General features: G+C 56.8%; 2 protein-coding genes across 3 annotated transcripts in view; one reads left to right on the forward strand and one right to left on the reverse strand.

Moving 5' to 3' along the window:
• Nucleotides 1–687: 687 nt before the first annotated feature.
• Nucleotides 688–8,072, forward strand: Tmem120a (transmembrane protein 120A). Its single transcript, XM_052168520.1, has 12 exons — nucleotides 688–899; nucleotides 2,532–2,650; nucleotides 2,849–2,965; nucleotides 6,300–6,359; nucleotides 6,555–6,650; nucleotides 6,732–6,821; nucleotides 6,909–6,974; nucleotides 7,071–7,132; nucleotides 7,222–7,314; nucleotides 7,430–7,494; nucleotides 7,599–7,667; nucleotides 7,758–8,072. The coding sequence occupies exons 1-12, from the start codon at nucleotides 819–821 to the stop codon at nucleotides 7,869–7,871; spliced, it is 1,032 nt and encodes a 343-aa protein (XP_052024480.1). The 5' UTR covers nucleotides 688–818; the 3' UTR covers nucleotides 7,872–8,072.
• A 158-nt stretch (nucleotides 8,073–8,230) lies between these two features.
• Nucleotides 8,231–16,885, reverse strand: part of LOC127672858 (NADPH--cytochrome P450 reductase) — a 43,879-nt gene continuing 35,224 nt past the window's right edge. For both annotated transcript variants that reach the window (XM_052168259.1, XM_052168257.1), the window contains exons 3-16: nucleotides 15,710–15,758; nucleotides 13,845–13,973; nucleotides 13,379–13,528; nucleotides 12,771–12,895; nucleotides 12,575–12,664; nucleotides 12,099–12,197; nucleotides 10,969–11,089; nucleotides 10,765–10,879; nucleotides 9,882–10,063; nucleotides 9,640–9,789; nucleotides 9,263–9,533; nucleotides 9,035–9,180; nucleotides 8,848–8,933; nucleotides 8,231–8,735 (exon numbers count right to left, since the gene is read on the reverse strand). In XM_052168259.1, coding sequence (XP_052024219.1) covers nucleotides 8,591–8,735; nucleotides 8,848–8,933; nucleotides 9,035–9,180; nucleotides 9,263–9,533; nucleotides 9,640–9,789; nucleotides 9,882–10,063; nucleotides 10,765–10,879; nucleotides 10,969–11,089; nucleotides 12,099–12,197; nucleotides 12,575–12,664; nucleotides 12,771–12,895; nucleotides 13,379–13,528; nucleotides 13,845–13,973; nucleotides 15,710–15,758 — 1,858 coding nt within the window. In that variant the 3' untranslated portion in view covers nucleotides 8,231–8,590. The remainder of the gene's footprint in view (nucleotides 8,736–8,847; nucleotides 8,934–9,034; nucleotides 9,181–9,262; nucleotides 9,534–9,639; nucleotides 9,790–9,881; nucleotides 10,064–10,764; nucleotides 10,880–10,968; nucleotides 11,090–12,098; nucleotides 12,198–12,574; nucleotides 12,665–12,770; nucleotides 12,896–13,378; nucleotides 13,529–13,844; nucleotides 13,974–15,709; nucleotides 15,759–16,885) is intronic.

The following is a 16,885-nucleotide window of genomic DNA, read 5'->3' on the forward strand; positions in this document are numbered from 1 at the left end:
CTTTCCACAGAGTGATCTGGGTGGTAGGGTAAGTGAGTGTCCTTGATGAGGATGAGCAGGAACTTCTGATCCGTCTGCCCGCACCTTCCACATGCTAGGATCACTGGCACGCGCCTCTGCATCTGGTTTATTATGTGGTGCGTGAATGAAAATCGCACTCCGAGCTTCCTGCATGGTGGGCAAGCTGAGAACCGACTCAGTAACTCGAGCCGCACTGGGGCGGCTTCAGAAGAGACACGGGTGGGAAGTTTTGTATTTTAGGAGAGGCAGCCTAAAAGCTAAGGACGGAGGAAAGTTCGGAGAACTCAGGGCCAGGAAAGGAGTATCTGTAAAAGCTGAGAGACGGGGGCTGTCCCTAGAGAGGCGCAGCTTCTCAAGGACAAAAGTGTGTGAAGTGTTTGAGGTGGCTCACACTTCTTATCTCTGCACGCGGGGAGTCAGAGACGGGGATTCCAGATCCCGCAGGGTATCGATCTAAAAATATCAAAGTGTTAGAAGCACGTGTCGCCTTGGTTCGTGAGTGGCCCGAGGAAGCCGACTCTGCCGGTGAAAACGCTGGACGCCCAGGTCTGGTCTCAGTTCGAGGAGACGCCCTGCGGGCCCGTGTCCCCGCCCAGCTCTCATCCCTGGCTCCGATTGGCTGCTCCTAGGGGCGGGGCTCGCGCGCAGATTACGCCGGGCCTTTTCCCGTTGGCAGTCGCGGCGGCGCGAGCCCGGAAGCGGACGGGGGCGGTGGCGGAGGCTCCTCCGGCCGGCCGGGGTTGCAGCTCCGTCCTCCCCACTCGCGGCTCCCCGCGGCCCGTGGCGTGGACAAAGACATGCAGTCCCCGCCCCCGGACCCTCTGGGCGACTGCCTGCGCAACTGGGAGGATCTGCAGCAGGACTTCCAAGGGATCCAGGTGAGCGTCCCTACGGCCATCCAAGCCCCGAGCCACGTCTCTGTCTCGGGGACAAGGGTCGGGCACCACTAGGGCACACATTAGGTATCTCGGAGGGGGTTAAGGGTCGAGGCTTTCTCCCACTTTTCTTCTTAAATGTCTGACGGCAGCCCCGATTGCCCGCGCGTCCCCGCCGTGCCTGGGCGGGATTCCTCTGTACCGGGATATCTAGACTTTGTGCAAAGGCCTTGAAAACTAGTCAGGTCTCCTCCGTTGCCCCTCCCTCTGCACCGCTACCCGTTCTGGGACCCCGTCCCCTTCCTAGAGAGCAGTCACCCGAGGCAGAACCCAGCCGGGCCCAGCCTTTCGGATCAGTCACCCCGCAAACGTGCAGCCGTACACCGCCTTCCCCGCCCTAGGCTAACTCTGTGCTGAATGCCGCAGGGGAACAAGTTTAAGTAAGATTCAGGCTTGGTTGGACGACCTCAGCCATCTGAGACGGAGGGACAGCGCCCACCTAGGGACAAGAGGAGGCTTGCTTGACCCAGTACATGTGGTTCTTTCTTGTAGGGAGAGGTGGGCGGGGCAGACTGTACCAGGACCTCCTGGATTGGTAGAGCGACCATTGGAAAACCTCCCATCCCAGGATGGGGCTGTTTGTGGCCACTCTGTCTCCATACCAGAGAGAAGGAAGCCCATGCTTCCTGGAAGGTGTCACTGGGCAGAGGTGGCACATGCTAGAGTCTGAGGAGGATGTGGCAGCCCGTTTTGGCAGGAGAAACAGACCTAAATAGTGGAGCCAGACCAATTGGAGACTAGGTTAGACCTTTGCCTCTACTGGACTGTGGCCCAGCCTCATGTGTCCAGGTCTCCCCAGCCTGCTGGCACTAGAACTTTCCCTAGAGGCCTAGACAGCTCCATGTCTCCCAGTTAGGCCATCACCATGATGACCTCAGGCCCCTGCCTTGATTTCCCCACACTGCCCCTTGCCCTGTCTTTAGGTTGCAACTTGCAAGGTTCACCCACCAGGGCAAAGTGCTTGGGGAAACTTTGGGCCAAAGGTGCTTGCCGTAGGGGAGTGGATGGGAGGGACTGGGTTTAGGGCGGGAAGCCTGATGACCTTTAACCTGAGAGGAAACGACGGCATCAGGGATGTCCCTGTTGTCCATTCTTTCAGGCTGGGTAGCTAGGAGGATCTGAGAAGGTAAGGGGTGGGTTCAGGAAGTCCCTTTGAGAGGAGCAGTTCTCAACCTGTGGGACATGACCCCGTGGGGGGGATTGGATGACCTTTTCACAGGGGTGGTCGAAGTAGCAAAATTACAGATAGGAAATAACAATGAGAACAGTTTTGTGGTTATGGGGTTGTGGGGTCACCACAACATGAGGAACTGTATTAAAGGGTCGCAGTGTTAGGAAGGTTGAGAACCACTGGACTCGAGAGCACACTTAGAGTGGGGATGCCGACCTTGTTGAGGACACGTACCACAGAGGGTTTGAGTTGACAGGAAGAAGAAGCCCAGCTCCTGGCTTGCCTCAGAGCAGAGCAAATCTCTGGGAGGTCCCTGGGCAAGCACAGAAAGTTCTGCCTCTGGGAGAGCGGGTTCCTTGCCCAGGCAGCGCCCCAGTCAAGCCGGCGCCTTCTCCTCCTGCTAGGAAACACATCGCCTGTACCGCCTCAAGCTCGAGGAGCTGACCAAACTCCAGGACAACTGTACAAACTCCATCACACGCCAGAAGAAGCGGCTCCAGGAGCTGGCCTTGGTGCTGAAAAAGTAAGGGTGGGGGTGACGGCTCGCTGGGGGGCGGGGGCGTTGGCAGCGGGGAGTGCCACTGGGCTTCCCCTGGTGTGGCTCGCCTACCCTTCTGCCCTGGGCTGCGTTCCTTTTCTCTGTCCCAAAGGGTTCCCACAGGGGTTCCTGCAGGACTTGGGCTCTCCCACCTGCCCTGCCTGACTCCTGCCCTGCTCCCAGATGCAGACCCTCGCTGCCGTCCGAGTCCATGGAGGCTGCGCAGGAGCTGGAAAACCAGATGAAAGAGCGTCAGGGCCTCTTCTTCGACATGGAGGCATATCTGCCTAAGAAGAACGGGTGAGTCCCTCCTTCTGGCTCCAGGGAGGTGACGCCCACGCCTGCCTCTCAGCCATCTAGTCAGTAAAGGGGGCCGTATGGATGGCCCCACCGTCCAACAGCTCATGGTAGTGGGAACTTCAAGGGAAGTTCAGGTAATTGGGACCTCAGTAATGGGCATCTAAGCCTGCACTGAGGTTATACACAGCTCCCCGTGTAGCCTGAGTCATCTTCAGAGGTAAAGAATGAGCTAGCTCGCGCCTGCTTGCCCTAACACCCTGGAAAGTTAGGCAGGAGGCTAGAGAGTCCAAGGTCCTCTTTGACTACAGAGTGAGTTCAAAGTTAGCCTGGTCAGCATAGCGTGTTTCAGGCCAGCCAAGGCTATATAGTAAGATGCTTCCTCAAAAAAGACAAAACAAAGCCAGGCCGCGGCCGAGCACGCCTGTAATCCCAGCACTCTGGGAGGCAGAGGCAGGCGGATTTCTGAATTCAAGGCTAACCCTGGTCTACAGAGTGAGTTCCAGGACACCCAGGGCTACACAGAGAAACCCTGTCTCGAAAAAAACCAAATCCAAAAAACCAAACCAAACCAAAACACCACCACCACCACCTAAAAACCCAAAGAGGCTGGAGAGATGGCTTAATGGTTAAGAGCACTAACTGCTCCCCCAAGGGACCAGGGTTCTATTCCCAGCATTTACGTGGTAGTTTACAAGTCTGTAACTTCATTTCCAGGGGATCTGACACCTTCCGGCTTCCATGGGCACCAGGCACACATACATACTCGCAAGCAAAACCCCCATACATATAAAAATAAAATAAAAACCAAAACTAAGCCAAGGGCTGGGGGTGTCGCTGACTCGGCCTTAGAGTGCTTGCAAAACGTGATTGCTGCCCTGGGTGGCGGGGCCTTGTCTGGGTGGGGAAGTGAGTTTGTGTCCTGGCTAGTTTTTACAGTCAACTTGATGAAAGCTAGTGTCATCTGAGGAGGAGCCTCAACTGAGGAAATGCCTCCGCAAGTCCAGGCTGCAGGCAAGCCTGTTAATTAGTGATTGGAGGAGGGCACATTGTGGGTGGTGCCATTGCTGGGCTGGCGGTCCTGGGTTCTATACAAAGCAGGCTGAGCCAGCCACAAGGACCAAGCTGGTAGGCAGCACCCTCCATGGCTCCTGCATCAGCCCCGCCTCCAGGGCCCCTGTGTCGCCCGGCCTCCAGGTCCCCATGCAGTCTCAGGTTCCTGCCTCAGCTTCCCTCAGTGGACTGTGGTTCAGGAAATGTAAGCCAAATAATCCATTTCTTCCTCGAGTTATATCTGGTCATGGTGTTTCATCGCAGCAGTAGTAACCCTGACTGAGGCAGAAATTGGTACCCGGATAGGAAGGTGTTGCTGTGGCAGTCCTGAGCGTGTTGTTTGGGGGAGAATTAGAAGGACTTCGGAACTCTGGGCTAGAGAAGTCTGTATCTGCTGAGAGCCCAAAGGCCTTGTCCTGTGGGAACTTGGAAGATAACATTGAAGAGCAGTACAGGTGATGGAGGCCTGGCTTGGGAAGTTTAGACATTCTATTGTGAACATTGGCCATTTAGATTTAAGGGTCTATGGTTCTGGTTAGCTGGGGCTGAAGAATTAGCAGTGATTAAAGACGAAACCAGAACCCGGGTGGTGGTGGCTCACACATTTTGTCCTGGCACTCGGGAGGCAGGGGCAGGTGGATCTGAGTTCAAGGCCAGTCTACAGAGTGAGTTCCAAGACAGCTGCGACTATACAGAAAAACCTTGTCTTGAAAAGCAAAACAAAAATAAACAAGAAGAACCTAGCATTATTCATTATTGAGGTGGAATCTTTGGAGAAGTGTCTCTTTAGAGTCTGTGTTCCAGGGGTGGCCAATATTGTACCTCGTGCTGGCAGATAAACTTGGGTTATGTCTAAGAGCTTCCCAGGTGGTACTGGTTTTGAAGGCATAAAGGATGCTGGAGGTTTGGTACTATGAGAGGCCAGTAGAGCCTCTGGGCAAAGGTGCAGTTTCAGTGTTGACCTCAGGATTGGAGGGGTCATGGAGAGAAGTTGAGGCTTGGCATCCTAAAGAGAGCCTGGGAGAGGCTATTGGTGAAAGTGCTGCCCAGCTGCTCAGGAGACCCCAGCATTTTGGAAATGTCCTTGATCACCAAGGACAGGCCCACGCAGTGGAGCTGACCTGCTCAGAGGAGACTGTGTATAGGGGCTGAAGACGGTGGAACCAGAGTCATAACCCAGGCCCTTCCGTGGAGCTCAGGAAAACAAGTCCTAAACACTGGACACCGAGTTAGTTACACAGCTAGAATTTGGTCTGGTTTTGTTCCAATTTTTACTGTTTTGGTTCTTTCCTCTGATTTTATAGGCTCACATGGTAGAGAGACTTTGAAAGAAATTTTGAAGTTTTACAGAGACTTAAGTTTTAAAAGGAATTTTGTAATTTTTTTTTCTTTTGTTCTTTTGAGGCAGGGTTTCTCTGTGTAGCTCTTGAAGTTCTGAAACTCTCTCTGTAGACCAGGCTGGCCTCAAACTCAGAAATCTCTTGGTTCCTCTGTCTCCCTAAGCCCAACCCTAACCCTGAGTACTGGGATTAAAGTTGTGGGCCACAATCCCCACCCTGCAGGACTTTGTAATTGTTTAGAGACTGAACTTTTAAAGTGTTTGAGTTTGTAAAGTCTGTCTTGTTTTGTTTTTGTTTTTTTTTTTTTTTTTTTTTCATTTGTTTTTTTTGAGACAGGGTTTCTCTGTGTAGCCCTGGCTGTCCTGGAACTCACTCTGTAGATCAGGCTGGCCTTGAACTCAGAAATCCTCCTGCCTCTGCCTCCCAGAGTGTTGGGATTACAGGCGTGAGCCACCACCGCCTGGCTTTTTTTTATTTTGGTTTGGTTTGGTTTGGTTTTTTTGTTTGTAAAGTCTGTCAATTCCAAGTTTGGTCATGTGTTTTATTTCGTGATATTTCTTAACACGTGATCTTGGGGATGAGTAAGAAAGGAAAGATAAATAGTGTAGACTGTTAAGCTGACAAGGGGTGACTAGATTGAGTCAACTTGACACAAACTAGAGTCATCTAAAAGGAGGACCACGGACTGAGCATGCCTCTGTAAGATCACGGCAGACAGCCAGGGCTCTCAAGGTGCCAACACGGGGAGGTTCCAGGCCAAACACCATAGGCTTAGAGTCACTGTTTACCCCGATGGTACGGTTCAGGGGCAGGCAGGCAGAGATGTGTCGGGGTATCATGTGGTACCCCCTAAAGTTTAGAGCAGTACACCAAGGCCATGGGGAACACAGCAAGCTCTGAACTGTGCCTTCTCTCTGTCACCGAGGCCGCTTTCTGTTCCTTAGGTTGTACCTGAGTCTGGTTCTGGGGAATGTCAACGTGACACTTTTGAGCAAGCAGGCTAAGTATGTGGAGGTCCTTGCAAGGGTCGGGTCTCACCCAGGGTCCTCCACCCTCCTCCACCCTGACTTTGCTTGGTGTGGCCTTGGTTTCTGGGTCAACTTCTCCAGGCTGGTCTGTGACCTCCAGGCACGGGGAAGAAGGGACCTGCCCACTCCCCAGGCGGCCTACCCATGAATGCGCATCCCTGTCCCGACCAGGTTCGCTTATAAAGACGAGTATGAGAAATTCAAGCTCTACCTCACCATCATCCTCATCGTCATCTCCTTCACCTGCCGCTTCCTGCTCAACTCCAGGTGAGGGTCTCGGTCTGGGTGGGGACAGTACAGTCTCAGGGATAAGGCTCTGGTATCAGTTCTCTGTACCCCGCTCCCCAGGGTGACAGACGCTGCCTTCAACTTCCTGCTTGTCTGGTATTACTGCACGCTGACCATCCGGGAGAGCATCCTCATCAATAATGGTTCCAGGTGCGCATGCGCAGTGGGGCGGGCGGTGCCACACGTGTGCTATCTAGGGGATCCGTTCTCGCAGGAGTAACTGATGCCCTCTTACAGGATCAAAGGCTGGTGGGTTTTCCATCATTATGTGTCCACATTCCTGTCAGGAGTCATGCTAACCTGGTGAGTGACCAAGACCTCAGCTGGCAGGGAAATGGGGTGAGGCGGAAGACCCCGGCTCCTACGCCTCCCTTACTCTGATTCCTCCCCTAAATTTAGGCCAGATGGACTCATGTACCAGAAGTTCCGGAACCAGTTCCTGTCTTTCTCCATGTACCAGAGTGAGTTCCCTTGGTAGGGAGGGGACAAGGGGACAGAGGACCCGTGGCCTAGAGCGGCTCTAACATGCTCGCCCCGCCGCATCGCCTAGGCTTCGTGCAGTTTCTGCAGTATTACTATCAGAGCGGGTGCCTGTACCGCCTGCGAGCCCTGGGCGAACGCCACACCATGGATCTCACTGTGGGTGAGTCGGCTGCCTGCTCTGCCGCCCTGGGGAAATGGGGGACGGGGCTATCCTGAGGAAGGTATCTGATCCTTCCGGCCTGGCCACTACCTGGGCGGGTTTTCTACTCCTACAGAGGGCTTTCAGTCTTGGATGTGGAGAGGCCTCACCTTCCTGCTTCCGTTCCTCTTCTTCGGACATGTAAGTCCCACGGGGTCTCCTCATCCACCCCTTGGGTGTCTTCGCCTCTGGCTCCGAGGCCGCTGAGCACTGCGCTTACTGAACAGACTCCTCCTCCTTTCCAGTTCTGGCAGCTTTTTAATGCCCTGACATTGTTTAACTTGGCCCGGGACCCTGAGTGCAAGGAGTGGCAGGTGAGCCCAGGCTCTGGGAGGGTGCATGGGAGACCCCACCTAGCCCTCGACCATCCTGACCTTGGCCTTCCCTACCCCTCCTCCCCGCAGGTGCTCATGTGCGGCCTCCCCTTCCTCCTCCTCTTCCTCGGCAATTTCTTCACCACCCTCCGAGTGGTGCATCAGAAGTTCCACAGCCAGCAGCACAGGAGCAAGAAGGATTGAGCTAGCTCTGATGCCAGCCCCAAAGGGGCTTCTGACCTGGGTGCCAGGTGGGGTGGCAGGTTGGGGCACCCCGTGTGTGTAGGGGGTTCCCTTCTGTGCCCCCTGGGCTTCGTGGGCTCTGTGGGCCCTGAGGAAGGCCTGGGCCTGGAGCCCAGCTTGCAGGATTTGGGCTCTGGGCCTCAATAAAGAAAGAGAGGCATGGAGATGGCTGATGGATTGTGGATGTGTTCTCCCAAGGGAGGCGAGGCTTGCGCTCCCAAAAGGCCCTGGCTCGTGGCTCCTGGTCTGGGAAGGGGGAAGGTCCAAGTGAGGCAGATCCCAAGACTGACCCCATATAAACTCAAGCAACACCAGGCAAATACAGAAAACAACTTTATTCCAAGGGCCAGGTTATTTAAAATTATTTACACTCATTCAAAATCACATGTTGGGGCTGCACCCCAGCTCAGTGGAGAGGACAGCCCCTTCTGTACAGCTGCTGAGGACCTAAGGCACCCATCACCCAGAGCTGGGCCCGGGCCCTCTCGTCCTTGGGCTGGGCTACCCAGTCCAGCGGACCAGGCCCTGCCTGGGGGCCCAGGAAGGCATCACCCAGGCCAGGAGGAGTCCGTCCCCGGGCCTCCCTGTGTCCAGGCCAGGCAGAAGCCCCAGAGGTCGAGGTCGGCAGAAGGAAGTTAAGGAAGTGATTACAGGGAGCAGGGGTGGGCAGGCGGCGGCTCCTAGCTCCACACGTCCAGAGAGTAGCGGCCCTTGGTCATCAACTTCTTGACGTAGTCCACGGCCTGGCTGTGCTCCATGGGCCCGAACTCGGCCACGATGTCGTAGAATGTGTTCTGCACATCTTTGGCCATATTTCGAGCATCCCTAGATGGAGAAGAGGGGACAAGAAGGTGTGGTGGAGCTTTGTGGGTGGAGCCGCCTGCGGGCGGGGCTACCCCGCGGGTGGGTACTCAGCATCCCCAGTCCCTTTCCTCACCCGCAGACATAGATGTGGGCGCCGCCTTCGTGGATCAACTTCCACAGGTGTTCTTTGTCCCTCTTCAGCAGGTGTTGGACATAGACCTGGGGGAGGGGCGGCTGTGAGCAGGGTCGGGGCCCCACGGGACCCCACCGCACCGCCTTCCTGGGGCAGCCCAGGCCGCCAGCGCGGCTGCCCGCCTCACCTTGTGGGCCTGCTCCCGGGAAAAGGCCACATTAAGCTGCGTGAGCGCACCGTCCTTGTGGAAGCGCGCCAGCTCTTCCCGATACAGATAGTCCTCGTCCGAGCGCCGGCAGCCATAGTAGAGCAGCGTCTCCCCAACCTCCTTGCCTGCGCAGGGGTGCGGCTATGGTGAAGGGGAGCTCGGGCCTGGCCCTGGCTGGTCACAAACCCAGAGCCCCCCACGGCTTACCTTGCTCTCGGAGCCAGGCTCGCTCCTGGATGAAGCCCATGAACGGGGCGACGCCAGTGCCCGGGCCCACCATGATAACGGGCGTGGTAGACTTGAAAGGCAGGCGGAACTGAGACTTGCGAACGAACATGGGCACCAGGGCCCGGCGGCCGTTCTCGCCTGCCGGCTCCTTGGCCCGCAGCCAGCTGGTGGCCACCCCCTTGTTCACCCGTCCAGACTTCGCTTCGTACTCCACAGCCACGGCGCAGATGTGCACAGAGTTGGGGTGGACCTGGAGGGAGGACAGGTGTGAGCCGGGCTTCAACCGCCCCCCCAGGCCCTCCTTCGGCGGGCATCCAGCTTCCGCTGCCCTCCCTGGTAGAGCTGGTGCCCTTCACCTTAGAGGAGGAGGCGATGGAGTAGTAGCGGGCCTGCAGCCGTGGTAGGAGCTCACACAGGTGGTCGATGGGTGGGCGCAGCGATGGGTAGTCTTGGAGAATGGCTAGGATGTGCCTCCGGGCCTCCACCACCCAGCTCAGGTACAGCTCCTGGGAAGACACAGCGGGGAGGTATGGGCAGCCTGTGGGCGGGCTGTGTGTGTGTGGTGGGCGGGATGCAGAGGCAGAGGGTGCCGGCCCACCTTGCCCTCGCCCGAGGATGACGCCATCTTGTGCAGGTGCTCCTGCTCCGAGGGCTCTGAGGCGTACTGAGCCAGCTCATAGAGCACGTTGGTGCGCGGCGGGTTAGTGATGTCCAGGTAGTAGGTGAGGGCCGTGCGGTAGGTGGTGGGGCAGGGGAACGGATGCTTCTTGTTTGACTCCTCTGCAGCAGGACAGAAGTAGGGTGGAGTTGGAGACTCCCCCCTTAGACGCTGCTGCACCCCAGCCTGCTCGCATTAGCCTCCCTGGCTCTGTGACAAGGCCCAAGCTTGCTAGCCTTGAACTGCAGGCCAGGCAGGAAGTGCCCATAACAGGCTGCCAGGTCTCAGAGGAAGCACAGCGTGTGTGTGTGTGTGTGTGTGTGTGTGTGTGTGTGTGTGTGTGAAGGGGAGTGGCTAGCTTGAACAGAAACCAGTTCCTGGCTCCGGTGTTCTGACTGGAAGTCCCTGAGGGCAGAGGCAGGACTTGGGTGGGTGCTAGATGCCTGTGCCCACAGTGGAAGGCCCTGGGTTTCAGCATCTGTGCACTATGAAGGACTCCCGCTAGTGGGCGCTATGGAGGCCCCGAAGCAGGGAGCCAGCAGCCCACAGCCACTGAGCTACTGAGGTAGCTGTGGACCCCAGGCCTAAGACACAAGACTTGGTTTAGCAGCCCTCGTCCAGGAGGGTGTGGTGACGGGTGGCTTTCCTAGCTACATGGGAAGCAGGCCGGTTCTGCCTCCTGGCCACAGGTGCCCTCGATAACTATGGCAGGGGATGGAGAGCAAGCCAGACCTCTACCCAGAGATGGAGTCTTGGAGCACGGGCCTTTAGCACCAGAAGGCTCGACTTTCAGGCCTAGACGAGGCCCTCAATGCTGACTTACCGTCGAGATTGTTCAGAGACATGACGACATCCAGGTCAGCCCCCAGGATCTCCCCAATCTGGTTGACCAGGGTTGAGTCGTTGGCTGGGTACACAGCCACGTGATCTCCAGACTCGTACCTAGGCGGAAGTGCAAGGCTCAGGAGGAAGCAGGCAGATGACTGGAGGGGGGGACGGGCTCGCCGCGGGGGACGGGAGGCGGCAGGTACCTGATCTTGGAGTCTGAGATGTCCAGCTCCAGGTGCATCAGATGCCGCTCAGTGCCCTGGTTCAGCTTCCGGTTGGTGGTGACAGCGGCCAGGAATGGATTCTTGGCATCGAAGGGGCTGATGGGAAGAGAGGAGGCCAGTGATCTGCTTGGGACCAGCTTATATCTTCACTGAGAGCAAGAACTGGTGGGGAGGCCGCTGAGCCTCCAGCGACATGAAGGAGCCACACTGAATACGGCACGGGCCGTCCCCGCCCCACAGTGCAATGAGATGGGTGAAGCAAAGGGACACAGACAGGGCAGGCTGGCCCCTAAGAAACTTGAGGCCTGCTGGGCGTGGTGGCGCACGCCTGTAATCCCAGCACTTGGGAGGCAGAGGCAGGCGGATTTCTGAGTTTGAGGCCAGCCTGGTCTACAGAGTGAGTTCCAGGACAGCCAGGGCTACACAGAGAAACCCTGACTCAAAAAACCAAAAAAAAAAAAAAGAAAGAAACTTGAGGCCCCCTGCACTCTGCCTTTGGGGGGCCGGGGGAGGGTGCAGTGAAGCCACCTAGGTCCTGAGATCACTGCATGCCATTTGCACACTCACATTCAGGGACCACAGTGTGACTAGGAGTGACAGGTGGCGGGGTCTGGCCCAACAGGACCAGACTGGCTTGACTGTGTGACTAGAGAGGGCTCCAGGGTGACTCTGGGTCAGCGCGAGCGGCGTGACTTAGACTTTTGTCATTGTATCGCAGGCTTGCCCTGCAACCCGCTATGCAGCTGAGGAGAGCTGTGGACTTTCAGTCTTCCCTCCCCTGCTGTGGGCTGAGCCTGCAGCGTGTGCTCCCACGCCCAGTTTATACAGCCCTGGGGATGGAACCCGGGGCCTCGTGTGTGTTACGGAAGCACTCGTCCAGCTGAGCTACGTGCCCAGTGGCAGTGGATTCTAAGGGACGAACGGGACTTTTTTCCCAAGTTTAACTAGCCAGGGCTTGGCTGCTAGGGCCTGCATGGGGACTAGCACCTGTCCTTTGGACGACTTGTGCCCTTTCAGAGTGGACACGATCGGTGGTGTCAGTCACACTGCTCTGGAGGGCACACGTCTCCCTGCGCTGTGGGCCCCAGGCTCCCCCTCCACTCACGGTTTCTGGTTCTCGTAGCTCTTCAGACGGCCCATCTCGCCCGTGTACACCTTGGCTGTGTCTATGTCTTCGTGGACCACGAGCTCATACTGGCGGATGCTGGGAATGGACAGAAACCAAGACTGTGGTCAGGGCTGGGAGGAGGGAAGCTTCAGGGTGAGCCAGGGAGAGGAAGGGCCCGAGCTAGAGGGGACATGGACGGAAGACATGTGACAGTAGGAAGCAGACATAGATAAGGGCTGGGGTCGACCCCCGAGCACTAGCTGACCGTGAAGCACGGGTGGGAGGAAAGCCAGTGTCCTGGCGATGCCACAGGACCGTAAGGGAGACCCCACCTCACCCCCGCTCATCTTCAGGGAGCCCCTTCCCCTGTAACAAGGGTCTCCCCGGTCCTATGCCTGAGCTCCTGCCAGCCCCACACCTCCCTGTGTCCCCAGGGCCACCCAGCCAGGCCCCAGCTGTGGCCTTCCGCTTACCTTGACTCCTCCCCAGTGGCTTCCACCCCGAAGAACTCGCATACAGCTGGCCAGAACTGCTCCCGCCACGTGATGAAATCCTCTTCCAAGCTGGAGAGGGAGAGGAGAGGCTTAGCCAGGCTAGCCATCGGCCTGCCCGCACGCACCCCTGCCAGGGGTAAGAGGCTGGCCCACACAACTGGGGTGTGGCACTTACTTCCCATCATCATCGCCAAGGCCCAACTCAAAGATGCGCTGGGCGCCCAGCTGCTCCAGCCGCTGGTCCACATACTTGCCCATGGCGTTGAAGTGCTCATAGGTCTTATTCCCAAGACCAAACACCTGTGTGGACAGCAGGGCAGGCGCTGAGGCCAGGTCTTCAGCCCATCTGCTGGGATCTGATGTCCTGGGTGCGCTGTGCCCTGCCTGCACTGGCGGTCTGGCTCTAGGGCCCTGAGAAGAATGTCAGGAGACCTGCAGCCTGGAGGTAGCTCCGTTCACAACCAGTCTCATGGTTCAAACTCAGCTTGGCTGGAGGCTCCAGTCCTCCTTGCTTAGTTAAATTACACTGTTCTGGCCTTTCATCCAGTAACCAATGTTCCCGGGGATCAGCTGGGAGCGTGGGAGGAGACACTCTAGGTGAGGGGACATTCCAGGTGAGGCTTGTCCAGAGCAAGGCTCAGGCCCCCTGCTGGAAGCCACCTGCCCTGTCAAGTGGTGGAGGGAACAGAGGGGGCCGGTCTGCACAGGAGAATGCTAGGGTTCTGGGGTGGGGTGGGGCTACCACAGGCCAGCATGTGCCCACAGGGTTCTGTGGAGACTCACAGCAAACTTGACCCCAGTGAGGTCCACGTCAGTCTCCTGCAGCCAGTCATAGAAGTCCTGTGCGTTGTCGGTGGGGTCGCCTTCTCCGTATGTGGCCATGCAGAAGACCACCAGGGACTTGTCGATCTCAGGCAAGCTGCTCAGGTCGGCCTAGAGAGACAGGGGTGTGTCACCACTGCGGTCTGAGGTCACCACCAAGGAACAGAGCGGCAGGTGGAAGGCAAACCCTTCATGCAGCTCCCATCAGTTTAAAACGAAGTCTGGAGATGGACGAGTGGCAGGAGTGTGGAGTGGCATTCAGGGGAGGAAGGCTCAGAGACAAGGGGCGCCTACAGGGATGTCTCTTCAGATGGGCAGTGACAGGCTTAGCGCTCCTTGAGATGACCTCATCCGACACCTTCCATAGCCAGGGAAGAGGCATCCCCGGGGTCCCTCACACTTGAGCAGCAGGGTGGGGTACACTCACCAGGTCATATTCTTCAGGGTCTGCGGACATGCCCCGCATCCCATAGCGGTGGGCATCCTTGGACAGCCGGTTGGCAAACTCCTCAGCGGTTCCCGTCTGGGACCCATAGAATACGATAATGTTCCTTCCCTGAGGGAAAAGGCAGACACACGGGGTCAGCAAGGGGGCCAGGGGGACACAGGGCAGGCCTGGCAAGTGGAACCCGCGGAGGGGGTCCTCTCTCTCCTGGCTGTCACAGATGCTGTGGTGGAAGAGGACAGACGTCACCTGAAAAACTCCAACTGGAGTCAAAGGAACTCACACTCATGCCTCAAGATCATACTCTGACCCAAGGAGAACCACAGCCTAATGCTGAGTATGAGAAGGGAAGGTGAGGCCTGGAGAGGCGGCTCAGCCTTTAAGAGCACCGACTGCTCTTCCAGAGGTCCTGAGGTCAAGTCCCAGCCACCACATGGTGGCTCACAACCATCCGTTATGGGATCTGATGCCCCCTTCTGGGGTGTCCAAAGACAGTGACAGTGTACTCACATATATAAAATAAATCTTAAACAAACAAACAACACATAAGGTGTTTGGGAAAGCCTGGGTAGCTCCCTCCATTCGACAGTGGATGTGATCCTATCTGTGGGGGTCCATGACTCCCATTCACAAGATACCAAAATCTGCAGGAGCTCAAGTCTCCTGTCATAACACAACGCAGTGAGATAGAGGCTAGACGATAGCTCAGCTTCGGTAGTTGAGGACCCCAGTGTAGTCCCCTGCACCCCTGCTGGGTGCTCGCAAGCACCTGTGACTGCAGCTCCAGTGGCCACAGTGGACACCTGCATTCCTGTGCGCAACCCTCCTCCAAAGACATAACTAAAAATCATAAAATGAAGCCAGCCAGTGGCGGCGCACGCCTTTAATCCCGGCACTCAGGAGGCAGAGGCACTGAGTTCAAGGCCATCCTGGTCTATAGAGCGACTGCCAGAATAGCTAGGGCTACACAGACATGCTGTCTCGAACCACCTGTCCCCACAAATTAACAGATCTTAAAACATGCATTTCCATAGAAGCTACTACATATAACCTTACTATTCAAATATATATAGACATACACACACACACATATATATATATACTATTCAATATTATATATTATGTGTATGTATGTGGGCATCATGTATACTTAGGGAGACATTGGAGGCAGAGGTATCTGATCCCCTAGAGCCGGAACTCCATACAGATGGCTGTGAGCCACCAAGCGAATGCTGGGAACTGAATGAGCTCCCTGTGCAAGAGCCGTGAGTGCTCTTAATCACCGAGCTATCTCCTCCTCCTTTCAAGTTTTAGGTAGGGTATTGCTACGGGAGCCCAGGCTGGCCTCAACTTTTGATTTCCCTGCGTCAGTCTTCTCAGTGCTGGGCTTACGGGTACATATCGCCATACCTGGCTTCCAATATACCAACTCCGTGTGTGTGTGTGTGTGTGTGTGTGTGTGTGTGTGTGTGTGTATGTGAGCCCGAGGACTACACTGGGCCCATCCCTCAGGTCCACCACTGCGTTGTGGCTCCCTGGTCAGCAAGCACAGCCTGACCAGGGAGCCCCAGGGAGCCCCAGCACTGTGATCACCGGCTTGTGCCACCGGCTCTGGCTCCTTACGTGGGTTCTGGGGAATAGACTCAAAACTGTAAACTGTGATAATAAGGGAGCGAGTGTTCTTACATTTCCGTTTATCCAAGAAAAGCAAGAGCAGAGCCCGTGCCCTCAGCATCCCGACATGCTCAGTTCCAGTAGCCCTCAGCCTCCTGTCAGGAAGCCGGGCCCTCCCTGGGCCCCCTTGGTACCCACCACAGCTCTACTAACAGCGGAAAAAGGAGTCTCACCGTTTTCTTCATCTTTTCCACGAAGCTGCTCTCTTTGACGGGTGGGGCCCTGAAAAACAAGAAAGTTTGATGGGGACAGATGCGGCTATTGCAGGATGGATGTGACAGGGTATGCTGCCTGCGGTGGTTTGTCAGGTGACAGTCCACCTGTGCTGGGCCCTAGTGGTGAAGCCAACCGCTGGGAGTGGTATAAATCAAGTCCTTCGTGTGCCTTGAATCATCAGTGAGCCTCAGGACAGCAGGGGTCAGGACAGCTGGGGCCAGGACAGCAGGGGTCAGGACAGCTGGGGTCAGGCCGAAAGCTGGGGTCAGGACATCTGGGCTCAGGACAGCTGGGGTCAGGACAGCTGGTGTCAGACCGACAGCTGGGGTCAGGACAGCTGGAGTCAGGACAGCTAGGGTCAGACCGACAGCTGGGGTCAGGATAGCTGGAGTCAGGACGACAGCAGGGGTCAGGCCAACAGCTGGGGTCAGGATGACAGCTGGGGTCAGGCCGACAGCTGGGGTCAGGCCGACAGCTGGGGTCAGGATGACAGCAGGGGTCAGGCCGACAGCTGGGGTCAGGACAGCTGGGGTCAGGATGACAGCAGGGATCAGGCCGACAGCTGGGGTCAGGATGACAGCTGGGGTCAGGCCGACAGCAGGGGTCAGGCCGACAGCTGGGGTCAGGACAGCTGGGGTCAGGATGACAGCAGGGGTCAGGCTGACAGCTGGGGTCAGGACAGCTGGAGTCAGGACAGCTGGGGTCAGGCCGACAGCAGGGGTCAGGCCGACAGCTGGGGTCAGGACAGCTGGGGTCTGGCCTGATTATTTGCCCAAGTTCTCCTTCCCAGTGTCTGGCTCTTCCTCCCTCTCCATCCCCTGTCCCCTTTCTCTCAGGCAGACACAGCACAATGGCTCCAGCCTGAGACAGCGAGCCAATGGAAGACTCTCTGTCAAAAAGTGTAGTCAGGGTGTGTGTGTGTGTGTGTGTGTGTGTGTGTGTGTGTGTGTGTGTGAGAGAGAGAGAGAGAGAGAGAGAGAGAGAGAGAGAGAGAGAGAGAGAGAGGTGTGCCAGGGTGTATGTTGGGGGAGGGGCTGGCTGTGCATGTGCAGAGATAGCCCAGCAATTAAGAGGGCTTGATCCCCAATCATGAGGATGAGAGTTTGCACCCAGCAGCACAAGAAGCTGACATC

The sequence above is a fragment of the Apodemus sylvaticus genome, chromosome 22 (assembly GCF_947179515.1).
Source record: "Apodemus sylvaticus chromosome 22, mApoSyl1.1, whole genome shotgun sequence".
Lineage (NCBI taxonomy): Eukaryota > Metazoa > Chordata > Mammalia > Rodentia > Muridae > Apodemus > Apodemus sylvaticus.